The sequence below is a fragment of the Periplaneta americana genome, chromosome 11 (assembly GCF_040183065.1).
Source record: "Periplaneta americana isolate PAMFEO1 chromosome 11, P.americana_PAMFEO1_priV1, whole genome shotgun sequence".
In the NCBI taxonomy this organism is placed as follows: Eukaryota; Metazoa; Arthropoda; class Insecta; order Blattodea; family Blattidae; genus Periplaneta; species Periplaneta americana.
In genome coordinates, this window is record NC_091127.1 from 148510664 (window position 1) to 148536612 (window position 25949).

The following is a 25949-nucleotide window of genomic DNA, read 5'->3' on the forward strand; positions in this document are numbered from 1 at the left end:
GGTGGTGATTACGTAGAGAAGTAAAGGAAGCTTCAGTTATGTAACAGACTTTGTTTTTTCAAATAAATATATTTTTTTTAATTATTACAACAAAACGGTCGTTATTTCCTGGATCCCCCTCGTATCTTGTGGTTTTTAAATTTATCATTTCTTTTACCTATAAATGCATACAAACTTGACAAAATTTGAGATTAAGGGGGTAAATACGTTAACAAAAACTAAGCATTACAAATAGACTAATTTTAATCGAAAGTTTTGATAACTGTGTACTCCTACAAATGTCACACGAATTAAGTTCTAATGAGATAAAAAAAAGTACCAACAGTAGATAGATTTATGGGAATTATACAGTATGTTATTATATTCGTTACATTTACATATGGATTAAATTTTTAACAACTCCTGTTGGAAGAGTAAAATGTAATTGTTTTAAAAATGACAGACACGTCCAAATTTATCCTAAATAGACTGGTCTGGGGTGATATACGATCCTATATAGCTAGTTATAGTGACTTGAGAAATATTTCCTTCAAATTTTTCCCATTCTCGAGGAATTTAATACAATGTACAACAAAAACACAACTAGATACATGGCACTAAAGTGATGGAGGTGTGCATTCTGATGTTACTTTCAATTAGAGATTTCTTAAAATTGTTTATATCTGTCACCGACTACTACAGCACAAAATAATGTTTATCTTCGTAATAATTATTAACTGTAACAAAATTAAACCAATTTCTTGTAATCCTTTTAAGAACTCAGTTATGAGCCGTTCAAAGAGGTAAGAAATATAAGCAATCTATGTTTAAATAATAGGTAAAAAAAAAAGTAATTTACAGATACATTCTGGTTTTCCTCTGTCCTCTCTCCCATCTATCAAAGTATTGTCAAAAAAACTTTTAAATACATAAGTTAAAGTAGCAATTATATTGAATTATAAATTAATAATAATTTTAAAATGGCATGAAGATATTGATACACTAGGAATTGTCTATAATAACAAATGTATACTAACATGGCAAAAAGCTCACTGAACTTACAGTTATTTCACAAAAAATGATGTATATTCTATATTACCAACTAATGATTTTTAATTATTAACATAAAATATTTTAAATTTGTATTTTATAGAATTAAAAGTTTCACAACGAGTTTAGGAAACATTGTTTTAGGCCGTACAAGATATTTTACTTCAAATAAAAAACAAAACAATGTGAATTTGGTTCTTGACAAACATATATTTTATTTTTCGAGTCCATTCACTATATTTTGTTTAATTATCACTGAGATGGTTGAATGTACCATCTCTATCCACTGCCCATCATGAATGCCAATTTTCTTGACAACACACAATACACTATGTCCATAAAGTTTCAATAACATTATAATAAATTACCGGTAATCATTGCTCAGAAACCACATGACATAGAGAAATACGGGTTTTTGCAACATGTTCTACGTCTATCAAAGTTTTGTTTTCATTATTTTTGCAGATTTTAATTAAATGACACCAGTGGAGAAGGCGCAATGTGTGCGGTTATGCTGAGTGTAAATCATCAATAACATTTCAGCAGCAATATGGAAGAAATCCTCCATCCATATCCACCATAATGAGATGGGTCACAAGCTTTCAACAAACTGGTAGTGTTAAGGACTTGCCATTACTCTTCAAGGACCGACCACTCATATAAATTGAGGGAAAGAAGACAGAGGACGGACACTGGAAAGTTTTCTTTTCTCAATCATACTATCAGGGACTGGAATGCTTTACCTGCAGACTTACTAAAGGCTTTACCAACAACCAAAAATGTATTTAAAAATAGGCTTAAGGACTTTACTAATAGATGGTAATTATACACAGTATTTAAAGGGTGTAATTGATATTTTGTTATTGAAGTGTTGTATCAGTGAAGAATTATGTTGTGTCAGTGAAGTGTGTTGTGTAAGTGAAACGTGTTCCTGTCAGTGAAGCTTTATAGTTATAGTGGTAGTGCAAAGTATTTGAACTGTGAAATGTTTTTGAAATGTTAGTGAAATCAGGACAGAGTCAGTGAAATGTGTCGTAGGTCCAGTGCAGTGAGTGAGTTGTCAGCGAAATGAGTGTAGTGTTGAAAGATACTTGTGCAGTTATGAACATATCATGCTCGTGGGTTTTAGTTTGAACTTAGGTTTAAGATACAAATTAGATTTACTTTAAATGTTATTTTAAGTGATCGTGCTTCATTTAATTTATTATTATTATTATTATTGTTAGTATTAATTATTAGTATTATTATTAATTGTATTTTTTTTATTAATTGTGTCTATTATTGTCATTATTGAGTGTAATTAGTTACCACAGCCACCGGGTATATACCCATTGCAGTGTGAATAAATACATACACATACATGGAGTGGACAACCAGTTGTGGCTCAACAAACTGTCGACACTGTGCAAGTTGCATTTCAACACAGCTCTCAGAAGTCAATCTGTCGTGCTTCACGGGAACTGCATATACCCAAATCAACCATCCATAAGGTTTTCCATAAGCAGCTACAACTTCAAGTTTATAAATTGCAAATTACCCACATTGTCGACAGTTTGTTGAGTCACAACTGGACGTCCACTCCATGGCAAGTCCTTAGCATTACCGGTCTGTTGAAAGTTTGTAACCCATCTCATTATGGTGGATTTGGATGGAGGATTTCTTCCATATTGCCAGCGGAATTGTCGCTGAACTGTTATTCGTGATTTACACTCAATATACCACCACACACATTGGGCCTTCTCCACAGGTGTCATTATCGTATTATGTATTGCATTAAAACAATTACCAATTACCTTCGATTACTCTGAACGTATTTCTTCTCAAAAAACTAAGAAAAGCATTGCATGAAGATTCTTTTCATCAATGGAGCAAATTGAAAAGTAAAGGTTTGGGAGTTGTTTTCTATTCTCACTGGAAGAAAGGTAATTCGTGGATCTCAACTAAAAAAGGACTTTCGAGCAGTCAGTGGACGAAATCCATTAAGATGAACTGTAATACAATACCTGTACGTACTCTCCCTGGTAAAACTCTTGACTCAACCCATTGCAGGAGATGTGACGAGCAAGAAACGCTTTCTCACGTTTTGGGTTTCTGCCATCATGGAGAATTGCTAAAAATCAACAGACATAACACAGTTCGTTCTCTCATCGCAATTTCAATCCGCCAGAATGCTTCCTATGGGGTTTATGAGGAGGTTGGTTGCGTCTCTTCTGATGGCTCTACTAGACGTGCTGATATCATCTTAATTGTATGACTTAAGGCTTTCCCGGCGTTTGATATAGGATAACTCTTCTCGGGTTCTCAGCCAGGTGAGTTGGAGATTAGCTTCCAAGCTTTTGACGGCTAGCTCTGCCATCTTCTTCAGGAATGAAGTGATGTGGGACCACGTCTAGCCGGTATATATGCAAAACTAGGGCTTCCCACTGTGGGCCAATCAGGAGCTAGTTCCTAGTCCCGACCGCCAGGCGCATTCTGGTTGGTGGACGCGGCAGCCAATCAGGAGCTACTTGCTGTTCCCGACTGTCTGCCGTGTGCTGGTGGTCTAAGCGTATTGATAGCAGGTTTCCATGCTGTACTCAGCTGTAGACCCCCGTCTCTGTTGAAATTATTGCCATCTAGCTGGATTTCGATGGCTTCCTTGATAACTAAGTCCCAGTAACCTGATGTCTTGTCCAAGATGGTGGTGGCGCCGAAATCTATCTTGTGACCAGTTTCTAGGCTGTGTTGGGCTACTGCAGACTTATCAGGATAATACGACAGACAGTCGGGACCAGCAAGTAGCTCCTGATTGGCTGCCGCGTCCACTAACCAGAATGCGTCTGGTGGTCAGGGCTAGGAACTAGCTCCTGATTGGCCCACAGCGGGAAGCCCTATTTTTGCATATATACCGGCTAGACGTGGTCTCACATCACTTCATCCCTGAAGAAGATGGCAGACCTAGCCGTCGAAAGCCTGGAAGCTAATCTCCAACTCACCTGGCTGAGAACCCGAGAAGAGTTATTCTATCATCAAATTGTTCGGGAGAAGGATAAGGGTGTCATTCTTGATCCTACAGTCCATTTCGAGATGCATGAACAACAGCCACAAGAGGTGTGTCGTGAAAAACAAGTCATATATGAGCCTTGTTGTCAGCATCTCGAAGCTTACTACCACATCATACATTGGACAGTTTTTGAGCTCATGTTTGGTGCCCATAGCACAATCTGTCTAGAAACTTTAAATCAACTTAATTTAAAGTTTCTGATGCAACGATTGATGCCATAGGATCTCATGTGTTAAAATCACCCTTAGCTATAGTTAGTAATCATTTATATTCAAGAAACTTTTATTGTAAATGATTTCCTATGTAATCTTCATCTTACGATGTTTGGTGACATATACACGTCCGTTGATGTGACATATTAATGAATTTAAATACTATTATGGTCACAATCATGCCATGCTATGAAAAAAAAGTTTCACAACCTCGAGCGGGAATCGAACCTGCGACTTCCTGTACTCCAGTCAGGCGCTCTACCACTAAGCTATCAAGTTCGTCTCACGCCAAAGGCTTGGAATTATCCTTTCATACTGACATTTGCAAAGTTTCTTTCAACCCATAAGCAGTGCTGACTACATCAGACGCTATGGACAGTACTCTATAACAGAGTCGCCAGTATGAAAGGATAATTCCAAGCCTTTGGCGTGAGACGAACTCGATAGCTCAGTGGTAGAGCGCCTGACCGGAGTACAGGAAGTCGCAGGTTCGATTCCCGCTCGAGGTTGTGAAACTTTTCTTTCATACCATGGCATGATTATGACTATAATAGTATTTAAATTCATGATTTCCTATGTTTTCTCATTATTTATCTTATAATGTTTTTTTTTTTTTTTTTTTTTTTCCAAATTATTGTTTGTTTTTATTTTGTCACATACATAATTGTTTTTAATCATTGTTCATTGTGAAAGGATTAGTAGGCCAATCTATGAACCCTTATTTAGGGCGGCCTTTGTTGTTAATAAACAAATTTCTCTCTGCAAAAAGAATGAAAACAAAACTTTGAGAGATGTAGAACATGTTGCAAAAAACGGTGTTGTTCTATATCATATGGGTCCTGAGCAAAGATTACTTATAACTTACAGGAACTTTATGGACATGGTGTACAAAGAAAAATATCTGGATAACAAGTTGAAATTAAACATTGATTAAAGTTCTCGTTAACACTTTGTTAAAACATAAAATTTACTTAGTCATACGTTAAAAAGTGTTAAAATTGTTAAAAAAAAGGTATATACCTTCGACAGACGGCCCGTTTCGACGCTATGTCATGTCATCCTCAGTGTCTGAGACACTGAGGTCTGAGACACTGAGGATGACGTGACATAGCGTCGAAACGGGCCGTCTGTCGAAGGTATATACCTTTTTTTAACAATTTTAACACTTTTTAACGTATGACTAAGTAAATTTTATGTTGAAATTAAAGATATTTTCTCGAACATCTCTTTTAATTTGACTTGTTTTGAAATATATGAAATGAAGAAATAAATATTCTTAAGGTGAAGTATCTTTTATATATTTTTAGATCTGTACACTGTAAAATTAACCTCTGACATCATCAGAATGACACTAACAGGCACTGTGTCACATGAGATTTGTATATTATTACTACTGCGCTCGATTCTGAGCTACAGAAGTATGCATTACAACACATAAACAAACTACTAAATTAAAATTGTAAGCTACAGTAATACTACTCTTCTAAGACAGATCCCTACACCCCCTGAGCCAACTGGTAGAATGAGCACTTTGAAAATGTTACAAGAGTAGCATGGTAGACAAACCAACCTTCACCTACACCCGTCACCCCCAGTATTCTGCAAAATATATTCAACCTTGAGCAATTCTCTTCAGATTAAAGTTGGCAATTTTGGGTCTTAAATTACAATCAGAAATGAAGGTACTCAAAACTGCAAACTTTTTACCGTATCATCACTCCAGGCTGAATCTTTTAGGTATACAATAATATAAACAAAGTAAATAATAGGTTTTCTCACCACTGCACATTTTTATAACTACTATATACAATACTACAATACAGACACATCTGGTAATGTGAATAATTTTAACCAGTCGTATCTAACATCTTGTCATTTTCCTACAAAGAGGTACCGTAATTGCATAGTGATACAGAACTGAGACATAGCATTTCTAATGAAATGAAATTTCTCTTCAATTTTCAGATCATGGCCTTCGGAAACAAATAGGATATTCAGTGTGTTATTGATATTTATTGTCTGTGTGTTTTTTTTAAGTATTTCAAAGTTAAATTATTTATCATAACCTCACATTAAAAAAAAAAATCCTTCTCTGAAGTAATCAGATATCAATTCCTTAAAAGTGCATTGGGTAATGAATGAATTATAGAAATCAAGGAGGCAGTTTATAAACCATGACATTCAGTGAAATATAAAAGGTGTATTGAATTTAAATAGAATCACATACAGTAAAACCTCGATAATCCAGACCCAGTTAAGTCGCTTAATCAGGACAAAAAGAATTTGGAAAATTTAAAGAATCTTGTTTTAAGACTTACTTTTATACATTAGAACTATGGAATTACAATATTACACCTATAGTATTAAAAATAAAGAAAATCCATCAAGTTTGCATTAAAGTAATTAAAGTATACAAATAAATATTATTATCGATTACTCATTTTACTATATCATAGGCTATAGTGTATTTAGGCCTATGCCCTTTAAATACACCACAATAAACGTATTTTGTTGCTATAAACGAGGTTTTAATGCACTTTATTTCGGTTAATCTGGACTTTCGTTAAACCGGTAAACTTATCCCCACAATTAGTCTGGATTAACGAAGTTTTACTGTATTTGTTATTTCTATTTGTTGTCAGGTTCCATACATATGACTTTCTCAGAACAACAATAACACATTATAAAAGAAAGCACGTCATATCATTAATTACATAATGCTAAAGAACAAATTTTCGTTATTTAGTAAAAACAAGAAGATGGAAAATATTAAGAATATGGTACGGTAGTAGTGCATTTTTGGAAGAACTATGACATTTTAGACAATTTTGCAATCTGTTTTTGCATATCTTCTGTTAGGATATTATTAGGAAATATTGACTTGTCACAGATAACAGCACTGAGTATTAATTAAATATCTGATTACATGATATCTTCCTGTTTGTTTCTATTCTATTTTTAATTTGTCATGTAAGCAGGACATATTTGTTTTTCACAGTAAATGAATCAAAATTGAACAAGGGATCTTGCATGAAGTTGCTTTATCTATCTTTGAATTTTGTTTATGAAAATTACATGACTACTCGAAAGCTTAAATGCTTAATAACAAATACATTCCACAAAAGAAAAAAGAGAAAACAAGAGAAAAGAAAAATAAAAGTCATCATTTCTGTATCACTATAGGTTTCACACATTTACAAATTCGATAAAATCATTCATCCCATTACCATTGTACAGTCTTGTGCATAAATATATATCACCATGACAAAGTTTTAATATTAATCAAGGCGACTAAAAGGAAAAACTGCACAGTATACTGGTATAGGTAGAACACAATGAAACATCCAACATGAGGGTGCAAATTTATAACAGTGGGGGTGGCTTAATAATAAGACATAACCTCAATGCCTTGTTAGTTATAATCGAGAAAATAAGTAAATAAGAGAGAAAGATAGAAAAACGTCTTCTTCAAATACAAGCATGTTGCTAAGTATCTAATCTCACTAAAATGTTTATTAGAGTTTGTGAAGACTTCGAAATACTGATTTTCAAATTGCTGTTTTCATTTTTTGTAATGTTATATATAATAAAAACCAGTAATATATCACGTTACGTGAATTTTTATTATAAGTACGTACAATATTTTTTAATTAACTAACATTTGATATATACGATCTTAAAGTTTTACTTGTAATTGCAAGACAACACAGGTATTACATTATTACAAAGTTTATATTATACAGAATGAGTATAAAATGAAAAAGATTGTACTTATTTATTGTGTTTATCACCGTAACGAGAATAAAATTTCACCTCAATATACGAAAACAATTTTAAAAAGTTCTTTCATTAAATTTTTTGAAGAGAAAATAAGGAACTATTTAGTTATTAATTTTGACTTTTTCAGAGCAAAAGACTAAAATAAATACACTGAAATTAACGGATTTTTAATACAGCTTATCAAGGACTTTCGACTAAATATATTACAATTTGCACCCTTCATGACACATCTTCATTCCATAGTATCCAGTCAGAAGGTTAAGAGATTGTTCCAATTCAGAAAATAAATACGGATTTTGAAACTAAATTTATTTATTTATTTTTGTTTTCTTGCAATTAAATCCTTCCTGGGAACTTGGTTGAAGATGTGTACTACAGCAAGTCAGGGCTTCTCAAACTAAATACCAGACAGGGAACATTTTAGCATTAAATCTTACCAAATTCTAGGACACTATTTTATATAATACATGGATAGTGTAAAAATATATATTTGTCATCATTCTGAGTAATCTAAATGTACACTTATAGCACTGAACGACTAACATTATTACTAATCCAAACACATATAAACTCTTAGCACAAAGAAACTCTTCTCATTAAAGTGAATTAAACAACACGAACGTAGTTTGAGAAGCACTGATGGACTTTGGATACAAGTTCACACTTACTGTGCATCACATTTCCGTTATACTGCAACAGAAGCTTACGAGATAGTTATTTATTTATTTATTTATATTACTCATATTTTGTATAAATCCTTGTGTCACATCAATCGATAATCACAGAATTTCATAAACTATCCTCTCAGAAAACAGACTAATATATTACTGGGAAAATCAGAATTTTACTATAGCTCAATGTGAGTATGGAGAATATATACTGAGCTCTCCTATAATTTCACTGGTTATTATTAGGCAGAATGAAAAAATACATATTTGAACATTTCATACCACAAAAAAAAAAAAAAAAAAAAAATGGAAACGTATGACATAATGAAGATTTACTATAAAGACCTGATTTAATTCCTGACCTACCACATAAATCTTCTGTGGCCATGTTCAGATTCCTTACAGGTCATGATTGTGTAAACATTTACATAGGATTGGCATTGTGTCTACTCGAAATTGTGTACTGTGTTTTCAAGAAAAAGAAATGGATATGAATCATTTAACACACTGTGAAGCACTTAAAAAAAAAATAGAAGTCTTACATCTGAATACTAGGAAGCAAGAGGAAAAAATAACTCGATTGTTAAATCAAGAGCATTAGATACCTACCTACATTTCATATGCTTCTTCCTTTAACGACATAAGAGGAATTGAAATTTCAGTGACTAAGGCTCAAATAAATTTTTACAGTAAAATCCCTCGTATCCAGTACCCAAATAACCGGCAATACCAAAACAACGGCACTTTTTGCTAGGCAAAAAAAAAAATAGTCGTTCATGCGAAAGGGAAGAGTCAGACGAAGGTGTGAGTGGTTTTCGTGGATCATACATGCTGCATATTGTATTTACTCTTTACATTGTTCACGTGTGAAAACATAGACTGAAAACTCCAGTTATGTTCCTGGAGTAGATTGGATAGCATCGGTAAGCTGTCACTTGGACCTTGCAAACAATGCGCAGAGATGATATCTTTAAATTCACCACTTGAACTCACCCGTTTCGAAGGGGTGTTGGATGAGTCTAAATAGGAAAGTGTGAAATTCTCTGTACCTACAACGTGTAAAACTTTCATTCAAGTGATAGATAGTAATATGTTATATTAAAAAGGTTTAAATCATCGAGCACTACATCATCATCTTCACAGGTGCGACATTGGCTACACTGCTTTTCACGTCACATGGCCGCCATTTAAAATTGTCATAAGGTTACCGGTACGAAAACTTTTAGTATTTTTTACGCTATTATGTATTACTGTATTACAATAATTATAAACTGATGAATGTACATTATTGTATTCAGTACTAAAAATAACATTGTACGTATTTCAAAACTTTATTTTTAAATATCTATATGAAAATTACTAAATTTCAACATGGAAAAAAATGTTTGTGCAGTACAGTATGTCTTTACATAACCTATAAATGTATTTTTCAATTATCTGGCAAAATCAGTTATCTGGCACTGGCTTTGTCCCACAGTTGCCAGATACGAGGAATTCTACAGTACTACTTAACACAAAATACGCTCCATGTAAGGAATTTTTCATAAAGTTTAGCTTCACTGTTGACAATGTGTCAAGTGTTGAATGATATCTGGAATACTATTGCATTTAAATTACAAGGGCGATCCCAGAAGTAGAGCTCTCATATCCAGATATATACGTGGTTGTTATTTATTGAGTTAACAGTCAGAGTTATTCTGAACGATTCTGTGCAAGTTCAATTAAATTGCTTAAAACCTTTTTTGTGTATAATCGATTGAAATGGACGACGAAAATCAGTTAGGTCACGTTAGTGTCTCAGATCAAAGATCATTCATTGAAATAGAAACTTTACGTGGATGTTTGCCAAAAGAAATGTGACTTTACAACAGACCATAGTACCATTTCCTGATGGTTTCGACATGTCTGTGAAAGTCAAATTGCTACAGAAGACAACCAATGCATTGGAAGACTGAAATCATCACCGGACTTCACTAATTCTTGCCAATGTTTTGGAAGAAGACATAGACTAAAAATTCGCCAGAATCCACTAGAGCTATTGGAGTCTGGTTTGCTGCTTCTCTACGATAATGCAAAACCGCAAATCGCAGAGCCAGTGAATGCCTTATAACCGATTACAAGTGGGGAAACACTCCTTCAGCCAGCCTACAGTCCGGACATCACCCGACTATGATGTTTTCTTGAAAATGAAAAATCCACTTCAGAGTCATCTTTTTGCAATGTTAAAGGACCTGAATACAGCTGTGGCCCAAAGCATCCAAGACCTAAATTTCAAAGGAGAATTAAGCAGTTCAAAATCACAGCGTTGGGAAGCAGTCATAACACTCCAAGGGGACTATTTTGAATGATCTTGATGTAAGTGGACTGAAAAAAGGAAATGCGTTCTAATGACGCAAGTCTATGCATTACTTCTTGGATCACCCTTGTACATCTGGATTAAAACAGATTTTCTCTCAGATGAACTTTTTAATCTAAGATACGTATTACAAAAAAAAAAAAAAAAGTAAAATATGACATAATGAAATATGACAGGAATAATTCGACATAATATGATGTTAAACACAATCATTTATATAGCAAAAATTCCATATTGAAATCAAATGGGATTGAAATTAGTCTTTCCAGAATGGAAAGTTACTAGGTAGGCCTACACTATAACCTATGTTTATGAGCATACTAAGAAGTGCACAAAAAAATACAAATTTCTTGTTACAAATTATAAGAAAATGATATGCTCTGCTAGAATAGATTTTCCTCAGACTTGAAAACTTAAATTTTTTATATTCTCATCTCTTTGGAATCTAACAAATATCAGTAAGCTTGTGATAAAAAAAATAATAATAAAATCATAGGTACAACAGTAAAAAGTTTGCAAATCTCGTGGATTGTTATTTAATAGTGAGTATATATTGCCTAATGAGTTAGAGGGCTCATTTATATTGTCTCCATACTTACTTTGAAACAACTAAAATGATTCCATTCATTCTTACGCAGTCATGTTCAAGAACAAGAAGAAATTAAGACTATAAACAAAACTGTCTAATAAATACCCAATACAACTATAAGATACATATGCAAACTGGACAGGAACATAAATATCAACCAGCACCATTGTCGTCTATCCGTATGTCCAAAAAGTTAATAAAAAAAATATTTCACAAGAGGGGCCTCGGCTACACCTTGTTTTCCTATATCAAAATGTTTCTAGAAGCCAAAGATTAAAATTATTTAAAAAATTGTATTCCTACTATCTATTCCACAGCTAGAGAGATCAAACTCTACTTTCTAGAGACTAAATCTCTTATGTATACTTGTCATTAGAAAGATAAGGATCGGAAAAGATGATAAGGCACACATCTTCATAATGTAATGCATATGTTGGTGTAAAGAGCTCGGTACTATTACGAATACTGTCGTGAATTTAGAGTCGGTTCTGCAACCATTGCACATTCCCGACGTGTTCAGTACTTCATCACAACTTGTCGAGACCAACATATCTATATACTATACTGTTTATAATGGCACCGATATTGAACATTCATACAGAAACAATGTTGCCAACTCTGCTGTGAGACCCATTTCATTGGAGCATTTTACTGTTTCACATGCATCTAGATTTTTTATCTTATCTTTCGAGTCTACACAACTTTCGCTAGGAATGTATAGAATTTTATTTATGTTTACTTCCTTAAGACTAGAAATGGGAAAAAACCTTTATGGTCATCTAATCGAAAGGCAATAATTAAGCATTAAATGTTTTTCATGCAGTTTGAAGTACTGTCTCCCAAGTGGAAGAATGTTTAGAATAGGTTTAACTTAATATGTACATCACTGTTTTAACAACACAGATAATAATACGTCTTGTTTTTACCAATGGAAGATTTAAATGTTTTACTGTCCTTCAAACTTCCGTAGCTACACAAAATACATGATTGTACAAAGCCTAAAGCTTGCATTCTTGTTGAAAACTATTAATTACTTATCAGAAGATTTGAAACCGTAACTTGAACCATGTTTCTTTTTGATGGTTAAAACAAATGTCTTTTATACAGAATGTTCCACTATTCATCTCCCATACTTCGTACCGGCACTAATAAACAGGCATATCTTTTAAACACAAACTCTCCTTTCGTTGGTAATGAGTATAATACACGAAATTTCTACATATTCACACTTCAACACACAGCACGCTATTGTACACTCTAGTATGAGCAATCCACGAAAACAGATGTTTACATTTTATTTAGATAATTACAAGTTTATTGATAATAAATTATTTCCAATAGAAGTAAATAGGAAATATTATGCAAAATGCTAATTCAAAACAATGACGTACTGTTCCATTTCGATTTTGAAATCCAATTCCACTTGATTTGTTATAAAAGTGACACTTTATCAAACTGAGGTACTGGTACTCTAGTCACAGGCATCCGAAGTGTGTTACTGAAATTCAAACACTATATACTTAAGTGTTATTTTGTATATTATATGTATACATCTCGCAAAACGTAACAAGTGCATATTCAAAATCCTTTTACATCACGATTTGAACTAATCTTACCAGGATACTGGTATAGCAGATGAATTATGAAACATCTATACACACAAATTCCTCGCATAAACTAGTTCCAGCATCTTTCTCAGGGATGTAATCCAGTCATTGCAGAAGAAGGCGATATTTTAATTTTGTTTAGCTATGCTTAAGATAATCCTGTTACAATTTTCAGTAGGTACTTCTTGTTACAAGTGAAAAATCTTAAAATGTTTAATGCTATAGATAATCCTTGATATGGTGCAAAATATGATATGTACACTTTGAAAATGACAAATTAGGTTATATAAAAACAGTGGAATTTCAGGTGATGCTTTAATAGCACATTATGCAACGAGCTTATAATGATAGTAATTAAGACGCGAGTATGTTTGTTTATGAAACAAGTGCAAGCAAGTTTCATAATTTTCATACGAGCGTCTTAATTACCATTATAGTCAAGTTTCATACGACTTTTTATGCTCGACCATATTTCTAACTTGAAATTATTCAAAAGTATTCATGTTATTCTTATCTGACTGAGGAGCGGAACTGACCTTGTGCAATACCTCGTAAATTGTGAGATATGCGCAGACGCGAAAGTATTGATTTTTTCCGAGAAACAAATGTCTCGTGCTAGTTGTCTTTCGATTGTATATCCGAGAATAATCAATACTTGCGCTTTCATATTGCTACAATGGTATTTTCTGATTGGTGGAACACCTGAACTTTAATGAATATTTGTACTTTAATGAGGTCCATTAAAGGGCTGCTATCAGGTGTATAATTACTACATTTCGGCATGGTCGAGCATAAAATACATTATGTTTATTTCAGTAATAATATAATGAAATTATAGATATTTGAACAGCCTCAAATACACATAATATATTCGTGAAGAACCAGATAAACTTATTTTATTGAAACAATTTAAATAAAAAAGATGTATATTTCTGAATCATGACACCTATAATCCTCAAAATTTTTAGGTTAAGTAAAGATGAAGCCCAGACACTGCTTTTTTGGATTACACCACTGACAAGTACGATAAATATGAAACATGTACTTCAATTTGAATCCTAAAATAAATAAGAAAAGTTCCATGGGTTTCCACGATCTTTACTATAAATATTCTTATCTAAATAATGCAGTATACATCTTAGTGGCAATCATAGTAACCAAATTCAAAGAATAATGCTAATACTCAAAATATAAACCCGTATAGATCTCCTATCCAGTATTACCCAACCTGTTTACCAAGAACTCTTCTGCTACCGGTATAATACTGTAATAATTATTGTGTTACTGTAAAAGACTTTCTAAAATCGCATATCCCGAAAAGGAATATATGCCTTATTTACAATAACACTGCACTACGTATCTTACAACCCTCTAAATATCACTGCTAGAATAAAATGAATTAATATATTTTAACTGGCAGGTACTTTTCAAATCTTTATCGGTACAAATTTAAAACATTTGTTACATAATTCTTGCATTTGATGAATTTGTGTGAGCAAGATATATTATTTATTTTCTTGCATTATTGTGTAAACTAAAAATTTTCCAATTGAAATGTATCTATTCAATAATTTCCAATCAACTTCGTTATTTCACAAGTATCTCTAACCTAAACAAATAAAAAGTAAATTATTTTAAATGAGTAGTGACATCGCAAATCACTTTCCTTTTTGGAGAAAGAAAAAAAAAACTAAAATCGTAAATTTCAAGCTGCCACTAGTGTTCTTTTCTCACTGCAAGCCAGTTTACAGATCCAAGTACATACACATGAGAACTACAGAAGAAATAACTGTTGCCTTGTGTTTCTCACATAGTAGTCATACAAATGAATTATGTCTACACATTAATAAAAAATGGACTTCGAGTTTAGATACAAGTCAATTTTATATGGTGCAATATGTTCCTCTTCATTGTCGCGTGTTACAAAAACTTTGATCAATATTTTTATTTTTCTGAAGAATAAAAAAATAAATAAATAATAATATTACTGGTGTGTTTAGTATATTGATTTATGGGTAGTACTAATTCCATAATATTATACTCTTACAATCATTAATTTAATAGCATGATAAAGACTGCAACCACGTTTTGAAACGAAAGTAAGAAGTAAATTATACATTGTTATAAATTATTTGTTCAAGGCAATATTTATATATAATTAATTATGAGGGTTATTATAGTAATTCATTATTTTGAGTCCTACTACACATCATATTTAGAGGAATGGCTATAACCTAAAAAAAAAAAAATTACAAGTCTGCGTTTTTTTTTTTATTGTTTTATATTAGTACTAAGAATACTTGTGAGTATTTTTATACACTCAATAGAATCTCTGTACTCTAAAATAACTAAGAAATATAGATTCTTCCTTCTTATTTGGATAATTAGTAATGTTACACTACACAGCATAGAATTTAATTTAATCAGCTGCTTCATGTAGGCCTATCATTTGCAACAGAGTTCTTGATAAAACAGGCTGAGCAAACTGCATCATAACAAGAATGTTTCGCAGAGGCCTAATCAAATGAAATATTCTGTCTTGGAGGAACAATCGAGATGGATAAAATAAAATGAGAAAATAGGTTGGTAAATAGTCTTACAAACAACACAGTTCCATCTGTTATAAAATCAATATGAACTATCAAAAGCTTGCCACCAGATCTCTTTAACACAACAACAATAACGACACACATATCACTGCAAGTTTCATGCCATATGGAGTTCAATGCTAAGCAACATGGCACAAGTAATGGAGACTAAGAATTAAGTACGTTGGTGCACTCCACTATCATCTGTAACAAAAGAAAAATTATGAATTAGTTGCAAATTAAAATATCAAATATGAGTTACCTATGTTTTTTTCTGAGAAGTAATAAGATGTTGAAAAATATAATGTTTATTCCCGATTGCCTTCTGTATGTTAAGCGCAATGTGCATAATCTTCCTACTTGTTCATCCATTCATAATAATTATTCTACTCGTTCCAGACTTGACATATATTTCACCAAGTACAAATATAGTACTACAAGCAATAGTTTTATTTCCATAACTTATAAACTTTATAATTCTTTACCATTGCATATAAAAACACGTCATATTTTACTTTCAGAAGGATGGTGAGAAGGACTTTGATGGCAAATCCAATCTACAATGTCAATGATTTTAGCAATATTACGTTTTAGATACTATTTGTTTTAACCTCATGTAATTGACAAATCTGTACATTTTAACCTGATTTTGTACTATTTCTTTTAAAACTTTTAACCTGTTGTTGTGATTATCTGGTGACTGTATATTTATTATTATTTTTTTTTATTCTTACATTTATTCATATTGTAGTAGCCATTTATTATACATATCTACTCTGCCATTGTCTATGGCTGTAAATCGCTGATTGACATTAAATCCATCCATCCATCCATCCATCTATATATTTTGAGATTCTGGCGATAAATATACGTTCATTGAACGGTATTTTCGACATGCTGTATAAAACAATGTTATAAGCTGCTGAAAGACCGAAATTTGCTGTGTAAGATTACTTACTCAGAGAAATTTGGGATCCGGATTTTTCGTCACCCGTCATATTGTTCATTTCGTTTCCAAAGATACATTCATTTTTTGGATTCGAAATCTTCAAGTTAAGGTATGGGGAAATTATTTCGAATCTTAAAAAGTAATAGAGCGAGAGATAAATTAATATATAATGGACATATGTATACAAAGCACAAAATTACAAAGACTGGGATTGCATGGATGTGATCAGCGCGACATTTGTAATTAACTAATAACTATTTCCTCAGATAAGAAAACAATTATAAAAGAACCTACAGAGCATTCGAACCACTAGCAAATTGGGGTAGAATTGGAGCTGTTGAATGTGTAGAAGCAATGAAAGCTGAAGCGGGAACTTCAGCGGAAGCTACGTCATCTATTTTATGACATACTATTATTATTTTGGTGACGAAATCCCCTCAGTATAAAAAATGATGACAAAATGTATATAATGACGACATATCTTCGGTGACAAACTCTCCTCAGTGACAAAAAACTTGATGACAATGTGTATTTGATGACCAAAAAACTAATGACGTAAAATAGGTGACAAACTATAACGGTGACGAAATTTCCGGTTATGAGATGCCCTAGACCCGAGAAATTTGTGATGGAAAATAGTTCCCACTCTCTAACTATATCTACTTTATTTCTATGGATTTTATCACTTAGGCGAGTGTCAAGTAATCTAACTGTAAATCCTCGTCCTCATCTCGTCAAATCTCATCTTGTTATCACCAATTCCAGTGGCAAATGTAATAAGCTTTCAGAATGCTGTGTACGTATTCGAAACATAGAAACAAATCCGTCCATTAGTTTAGGATAAATGTCCATACATAAACCGAAGGAATGCCAAAAACGACCTCTCCTTTATCGGGCATGTTAAAGCTTGTATTTCCATTAAAATCTCGTAATATATATTTTTCAACATCAAATTACTATATATTCATACTTTGTATAATGAGAAAACAAAAATATTTCAATGCTAAGAGCTTCAAATTACTCAAATCAATTAATTACAAAGAAACTAAAGGTTAAATATAATCAGACAGAAGTGACCTTCATCAGATCGAAGAAAGGCACTGTAAAGGAACTTATGTCGAAACCTCCCCTCAAACTAAGCACACCGTTAGATTTCCAGAGCAGATAGACAAATATAAACAATAGCAACTGCTGATACTAATTGTAAGGTTGTGAAATCAAAGCTTGAATGAAAAAGTAAGAGTAGCCACCTCTGCCTCAGCCAGCACCGCATATTAATTGCAAAGATTTATCTAGTATGTCACGTGACAATAGCGATTCACGAAGGATGACAATTAAACAACTCTTCCTAAGCATAGGCCAATGTTTCTTAATGCGACATTAAAGTAAGTTTTCATACACAGTTATTATGGGCAGCAGACTTTTATATTTGTCTTTCTGCTGTTGAGATGTAACAGTCAGTATGCGCAGTTTTATGAAAGGTTTCGACATAAGATCGCTAAAACAAAAACAAAGCATATTTCAGTAAAATACTGTGTCACAAACTGAGGAAAACGTATTCTGAAGCTATGGAGAGCAAATTTTGATCACAATTAAAAAGTACACTCTTAAATGGTATTCAAAACGTACCTATTCAATGAAATAATGAAAAGCATCATCAATAATACAATGGAAATATGCAGGGTTATTCGTAAGTCCGTGAAATATTTCAAAGTTTAATAATAAATAACGTATGCAACATATCAGGGTAACTGACATGCCGATAGAGAAACTCTCCAAGTTTTTATTAATAAGAAGGGCCTGTTCTTCATTGACATGAATTATCGTTAGGTGGCAGTAGTTATCAATACTGGCAAAATGACGTTTACTAAACGTGAGCAATCGTTTTGTACATTGGAATATGCAAGGACTTCGTCAAAGATTTGAGGTACATGGATTCGCTGATTTGTTTATAGAGAAAATGCAACTTTTCATCTGTTCGGAAAAGTGAATCGGCACAATGTGCGCATATGGGGAACTAAAATTTCCCGCGCAGTCATAGACCATGTGCGAGTCTCACCTAAGGTGAATGTCTTCTTTGTAATTTCGAAAGAGAAGATGTATGAGCCATTTTTCATTGTAGAGCCCACCGTCACTGGGATGATGACATGTTACAAAACTGGCTGATGCTTCAGCTGAATGAAGACAGCAATGATTACATCTCTCAGAAAGATGGATCTCCCTGTCACTATCACAACAACGTGCGAGAGAGTATCTTAATCAAAATTTGCCACAGAGATGGATTGGACGCAGAGGACGAGAAGATGACGCGTTAATGAAGTGGTCACCACGATCACCGGATTTAACTCCGTGAGACTTTTTCTTTTGGGGGTTTGTGAAGGATATTGTCCATGTGCCTCTGCTCACCGCTGATCTTCAGGAACTTCGCCAACCGATTACAGCTGCCGTCACTCTGGTCAGCCGTGATATGCTGAAGCATGTATGAGGAGATATGGATTACCGCATGGATGTATGCCGTACATTGAGCATCTATGAGGTATGTAACAAAACTTGGAGAGTTTCTCTTTATTCTAGAGTAAAGTAATTTGTTATTCGTTGTGTAGTTTAGTAGTTATGAATTTTTAAAATGTTTCACGGACTTATGAATAGCCCTGTATAATAAAATAATGGAATATGTATGTAAGGTGGAAGTGAAATAATCCTGCAGTTTGAAGTGGACGATAGGATACACTTAAATTAATAAAAAAAAACCTATATGACGTTTAGTGATTAAATGCACGTTTAATTAGAAAATTAAGTTGTAAGTTTCAGCAGTCTGGCAACATCACTAACACAGTCCTCTTTCTTCTCTTAATACAGATGTAAGAGGTCAACGAACTCAGGTCTGTCTCGCTACGCGAACCTCTCTCTGTGACTATAATGTTGCAATCTAGTTGCATCATTTAGTGAACTTAGAAAGCATGATGGAAATATTCAGATTGTCAATTAATATAGATAAACACAATATAATATTTGTTACTCAGTCAAATGACAAATCAATGTAAAATAATGACATATTATATGGTCATTAAGTTTTATATACATGAGCTACAAATTGCAAACGTTTTCACCCATTCAGGCATCTTCAGGCACAATTATACAATATCTCAACATCAAACTATGTAGCTATTACATTGGTGGTAGATAAACTGTTTAAGATTAATGATGTACAAAACATCTCCATAATTAAAATGTAATATTACAAGTCATAAATTGAAATAATGTTAAAAACCACGTAGTGTTGTAATTAAACTTCATAATATTCTGTGGAACTCTTGTTCAGTAGAGTCCAATGAGTGACGAATTATGTCTGAAATATATAAATAAATACGAAATAGAAATAGGAAATTATCAAATGTAAAAGTGTAATCGGAATTGGATTGGATAAGCAAAAGTACTCACGTCGTTTGAACGTGGCAACTGTATAGATCACTATAAACATCCTATGTTTGAAGTAGTTATCCATAATTTATGTCTTCCAATTAGTTTTTCAAATTCTTCAAAATTTTGATTTCTTTATTATTTTATTACAGATAATTACTTCAAACATAGGATGTTTTATAGTGATCTATACAGTTGCCACGTTCAAACGACGTGAGTATTTTTAATTATCCAATCCGATTACACTTTCACATTTGATAATTTCCTATTTCTATTTCGTATTTATTTATATATTTCAGACATAATTCATCACTCATTGGACTCTACTGAACAAGAGTTCCACAGAATATTATGAAGTTTAATTACAACACTACGTGGTTTTTAACATTATTTTAATTTATGACTTGTAATATTACATTTTAATTATGGAGATGTTTTGTACACCATCAATCTTAAACAGTTTATCTATCACCAATGTAATAGCTACATAGTTTGATATTGAGATATTGTATAATTGTGCCTGAAGATGCCTGAATGGGCGAAAACGTTTGCAATTTGTAGCTCATGTATATAAAACTTAATGACCATATAATATAAGTCATTATTTTACATTGATTTGTCATTTGACTGAGTAACACATATTATATTTTATCATTTAGTGGTTTGAAATCAGTGGTTCTTAAATTAAATTTACACGAAAATAGCCTACGTTATTGAAATACGTCATAGGGATAAATGATTCTTTATTACATTTTCTATCGATATGGATAAAATCACGATCCTACTCATAATAGTTACCGAATAAGAGTGTGTTAAACATTTGGGGAAAAAAAAAATTTCTAAGAAAACTATTAACTTCCACCAATATGGTATTACATTTTTTTGTTACATACAACATGAGCTTTTCTCTCTGAAAATCTGCAGGGTTATTCACTTCCACTCTGTATAAAATACATATTGTTCTTTTAAAATTAAATCTTCTACAAATATAATAAATGTACTGTTCAAAGGAAATAAAAGCGAATCTCATAGTGAAAGTAATTTGAACACTTTTATGAAGTGAAAGCTCCATGCTTCAATATGCAATAACAAATACTTCAAAGTGATTTGCAAATTACGTGATAGTAAGAGTAACTTCAATCTGTCCAGTTACACTACTACAATAAATCTCCCACAATACTTTTTGTACGTGAATACCATGGATGAGATACAGTATCATAATTTAATATCTATAGCTTGTTCATTCATTTCCATCCAGAATGGGCTAATTAAATTTATATTGCTGTCTTTGAATGTGTATGAACTTTACCGTACATACCTGCATGAAGTTTTGTTGCTGTGCAGTGTAACCTTTGGTCAAACTGCACAGCCTTTCCTGGTGCCATAAAGCACCTTCAGTTCTGGGAATATGACTTTCTTTATGAGTGCATTTGTTTTGCCAGCCAGCATGGCTCGCTGTGGGTCTTTCTTCATTGTCTTGATACCTGGTTTATGCACTAGAAATGCGTTGTCCAGGATATGGAACTCGTAGTCTAGTACACACAGTGCGTAACCCTGTAAGATATGCAAGACAAAAAACTGTATTACAATACAATCCACTGTAAAACAACAGACCTATGGAAGAGAAAATAAACAAAATATAAAATACAGTCGATTCCTGAGAATTCGCGGGAAATTAATGCTCGAATTTTCGTGAAATATCGAAAATCGCGAATTACCCGCAAATGTTTTATATATTTGTTTATGCTCGACCATGCCGAAATGTAGTAATTATACACCTGGTAGCAGCCCTTTAATGGACCTCATTAAAGTACACCTATTTATTAAAGTTCAGGTGTTCCACCAATCAGAAAATACCATTGTAGCAATATGAAAGCGCAAGTATCGATTATTCTCGGATATGCAATCGAAATACAACTAGCGCGAGATTAAACAATATTAAACTCGGTCGAAAAAAAAAACAACTCACAAATTAACATCAATTCACCGTCACCTTCCAGCCTTTCACAAAGCACATTCCCGCAAATTCATTTCATCAATAGCCGGAAAAAATCAATATGGTCGAGCATAAAAAGTCGTATGAAACTTGACTATAATGGTAATTAAGACGCTCGTATGAAAATTATGAAACTCGCGTCTTAAGTACTACCATTATAGGCTCGTTGCATAATGTACTATTATAGTCAAGTAAACGTTACTATGACAGATTTAATTGCTAAAATATACTTCAAAATCAAGTGTAAAATGTAAAACACTGAGTAACATTTTGAAACATAAAATATTATACAGTGCTGCAGTAGGATAGAATCTTAAAACAAGAAACAAAAGCTTTATAAAATATCATAAGACACTTTAGTTTAACAAAAATAATGTCATCTTTTTCTGTTTTTTTTAAGAGGATTATTCATTAATTTTTTTCTGATTTTAGATCGCAAATTTGTTAAGAGAGAGGGATACAGCGTAAATTGAGTAAAAATGGAAATTAAATAGTTACTTTGCTCCCTCTCCCCAAAAAATAAATGCCGAATTACCCGCAAAGCGAATTAACTGCAGCGAATTAATTATCAGGAGTCTCTGGATACATCAATAAACAAAACTTTCCACACTGGTCACAAACTAACCCTTATGAAATGCATGAGGATGCATTACACAGAGTCAAAGTTACAGTTTGGTGTGCAATAGCCTCATTTGTAATCATCTATTTCTTTGAGGACGATAATGGGACATCTGTTACTGTAACATCAAAGGGATATGTCCGAATGATTCAAGAATTTTTGTCTCCACAAATTGCCAATAATCCTCTCACCAATAGAGACACATGGTTTCAATAGAATGGTGCAACCAGTCACAGGGCTAGACGCTCTATGGATGCAGTCACACGTTTATTTCCAAATCGCATTGTCTCAAGACAAGGTTGTCCACTATCACCAACTTTATTTAATATTTATATAAATGAAATTATTTTAAAATGGAACCAAATCTACACATCAGGAATCAAAATAATCAGTGCTCTAACATTAAATACCTAACTCTATGCCGATGATCAAGTCATAATTTCCAATTCAGAGGATAATTTACAAAGAGGATTATATACATGAAATAAAATATTAAAAGATTTTGAGATGGAAATTTCAGCACAAAAATCAAAAGTAATGGCATTTTTAGGACAAGACCCAGTCAGAAGTAAGATAATACACAATAACCAATGCCTCGAACAAGTACAAAATTTCAATTATCTGGGTTGTGAAATATCTTATCAAAATGAAAAAGGTGTGAACAAGAAAATTACCAAATTTACACAAATTCTAGGAATAATAAACAATACATTAAAAGCTAAATTAGTACAAAAATCTACAAGAATAAAAATATATAATACACTAGCAATACCCTCCCTTTTATATGGAAGCGAGATTTGGACATTAAAGAAAAAAGACATGAACAGAATCAAAGCAACGGAAATGCAATTTTTCAGGAGGTCAGCAGGATATACTCTTTTAGACCGAAAAAGGAATGAAGAAATTTTAGAACAATTAGAAGTAGAGTCAATAGAAGAAAAAATCAGCAGATACAAATTCAACTGGCTAGATCATGTAAGAAGAATGGAAAATTCAAGAATCTCAAAAATTATGATGCAATATAAACCTAGAGGACATCGTCGACCAGGAAGACCGCTAGATGGGGCCAAAACAGGTCTACAGAGGCCTAATTCGTGAAGGATGATGATGATGATGATGATGATTGTCTCAAGATATGGAGATATTTCATGGCCTGCGAGGTCTCCAGATCTGACAGAATGCGATTTTTTTTCTTGTGGGGATATTTGAAGACATAGTCTTCAAAACTCCACCTCCACAGAACATCAGGAATTTAAAGAAAAAATTCGCCATGAAGTTGCTGAAAGTCCTGTGGACATGTTGCGTCGTGTTATGGGAAACATACGACTTATACTTGAAGAATGTGTGCAACGAAATGGGTTCCATCTGCGGGATGTAATGTTCAGAAAATAAGAATTTCATGAGGTACAAGTAAACGCTATTGTGTACTTTAAATGTAAAGTGAAAGTTTTGTTTCAAAGTAATCAGTGCAATAATTGAGGCATTGACATGGGAAAGGTCGTAACTGCCAAAAATTCGAATTTTTAGGTTTTTCATTGAGAAGGTAGTAAATGGCCATGCCAATGGCACAGAGTAGGTAGTATGTCCGTATGTAATGAAACGAAGGTGGAAACGTAGTCATTAGATGTTGTAAGTTGTATGTGCACAGCTGTTGGCGCGGAGAAGGCAGTAACTCCTTTTACAACATCAGAGTGTGTCTAGACAAATAAGGGCTGATAACTGTGCAGGGCAGAATAAGAATCGGATGATTCTAATGGTCCTGATTTACATTATTGCCATGAAACATTTTGATTCAGTGGACTTGAAATTCCTGGTTTCAGAACATTCCTACATGCCATGTGATAGGGAATTTGGTATCATAGAGAAAAGAAAAAAAAGATGCAAGACCATGGTTCCAGAAGAGGTAAGGCCTAATAATGTACTAATGATGAAGGATGAGGAGTTCTTCGACTTTTCTGCTGAATGTGACAAGTTTTTGAATACAACTCCTATCAAAATCAGCACCCTCAACTGGATTAGACTCTCAAACGCTGATTTTCCTCTAATAAAAACAAGACAGTCATTTAATGACCTTGACGTGTGGACAGAGCACAGGATTTTTAAGAAAGGACAGTCATTAACGTCAGTCACTAACTTGCAGTGCTTGCAACGCCTTGAAAGAAGACCAGTCATCCCTGATGCCAAAAAGAGAGACTTTGTTATCTATGTTAGACTTCTTTGATGAAAAGTGTCATGCATTTTATCGAAAAATTTGTGCATAATGTATAAATAACGTTAATTCTCAGTTTGGCTAAGGAGTGATTTCAATGTTGCATTTTCATAAAATAGGATTTCACAGATAAATCTGTGCCAGACTTTTCAAATTTCATATGTAACACAAACATGAGTGTATGCCTTTCATTTAAAGCAGTTTCTGTAATGATGTAAGTGAGAAAGTGTTCATAAATTTGTTTTTTGCTTCCCCTGAAAAATTTTATTTTTGGCAGTTACTACCTTTCCCATGTCAGCGCCTCAATTATTAAAGTTTTTAAATCGCTCCTTTCATTGGCTCTCCTTGTACAATATTATATCATTTTAGTAATGCCTCAAACGCTAAGAAAACTACAGAAATATTCGTTACCAGCGCAAGAATGTATCACAGAGACATGAATGTAAGTAGAAAGGGAAAGGCGTAGTTTTATTTAAACAATATCCTGGTGCCAACAAATGGATTTGTAAACACAAAGGACTCTCCAACAGCGAATTGCGCGATGGCATTAAAATGGTTGGAAATGTTGCTGCAGTACGTGCTGTGCCGGGAAGATCTCAGGACAACCATTGTAGGCATTGCCACAACGAGGTTGAAACTCTTGCACACGTCCTGGGATCCTGTCCGCAAGGCGAAGCTCTGCGAAACGCTAGACACCACCAAGTACGATCAATTATAGCCACTGCCTTTAAAGATGCCGATTACAACACCTTTGAAGAAGTACATAGTCTGTCCATCACTGGCAGTACACGGCGCATAGATATAATAGCTTTCAAGGAATCTACAAGATCTGGATTCATAATTGATCCCACTGTGCGTTTCGAAATGGATGAGGAACAGCCAGC

The 25949-nt window shown here is 33.3% G+C and overlaps 1 protein-coding gene across 4 annotated transcripts in view; it reads right to left on the bottom strand.

The window, feature by feature from the left end:
• Positions 1 to 225: 225 nt before the first annotated feature.
• The window catches only part of LOC138709447 (beta-1,4-glucuronyltransferase 1), a 630527-nt gene continuing 604803 nt past the window's right edge, over positions 226 to 25949 (bottom strand). For all 4 annotated transcript variants that reach the window (XM_069840214.1, XM_069840217.1, XM_069840216.1 and 1 more), the window contains exons 4-5: positions 21560 to 21795; positions 226 to 16076 (exon numbers count right to left, since the gene is read on the bottom strand). In XM_069840214.1, the coding sequence (XP_069696315.1) occupies positions 21598 to 21795 (198 nt within the window). In that variant the 3' untranslated portion in view covers positions 226 to 16076; positions 21560 to 21597. The remainder of the gene's footprint in view (positions 16077 to 21559; positions 21796 to 25949) is intronic.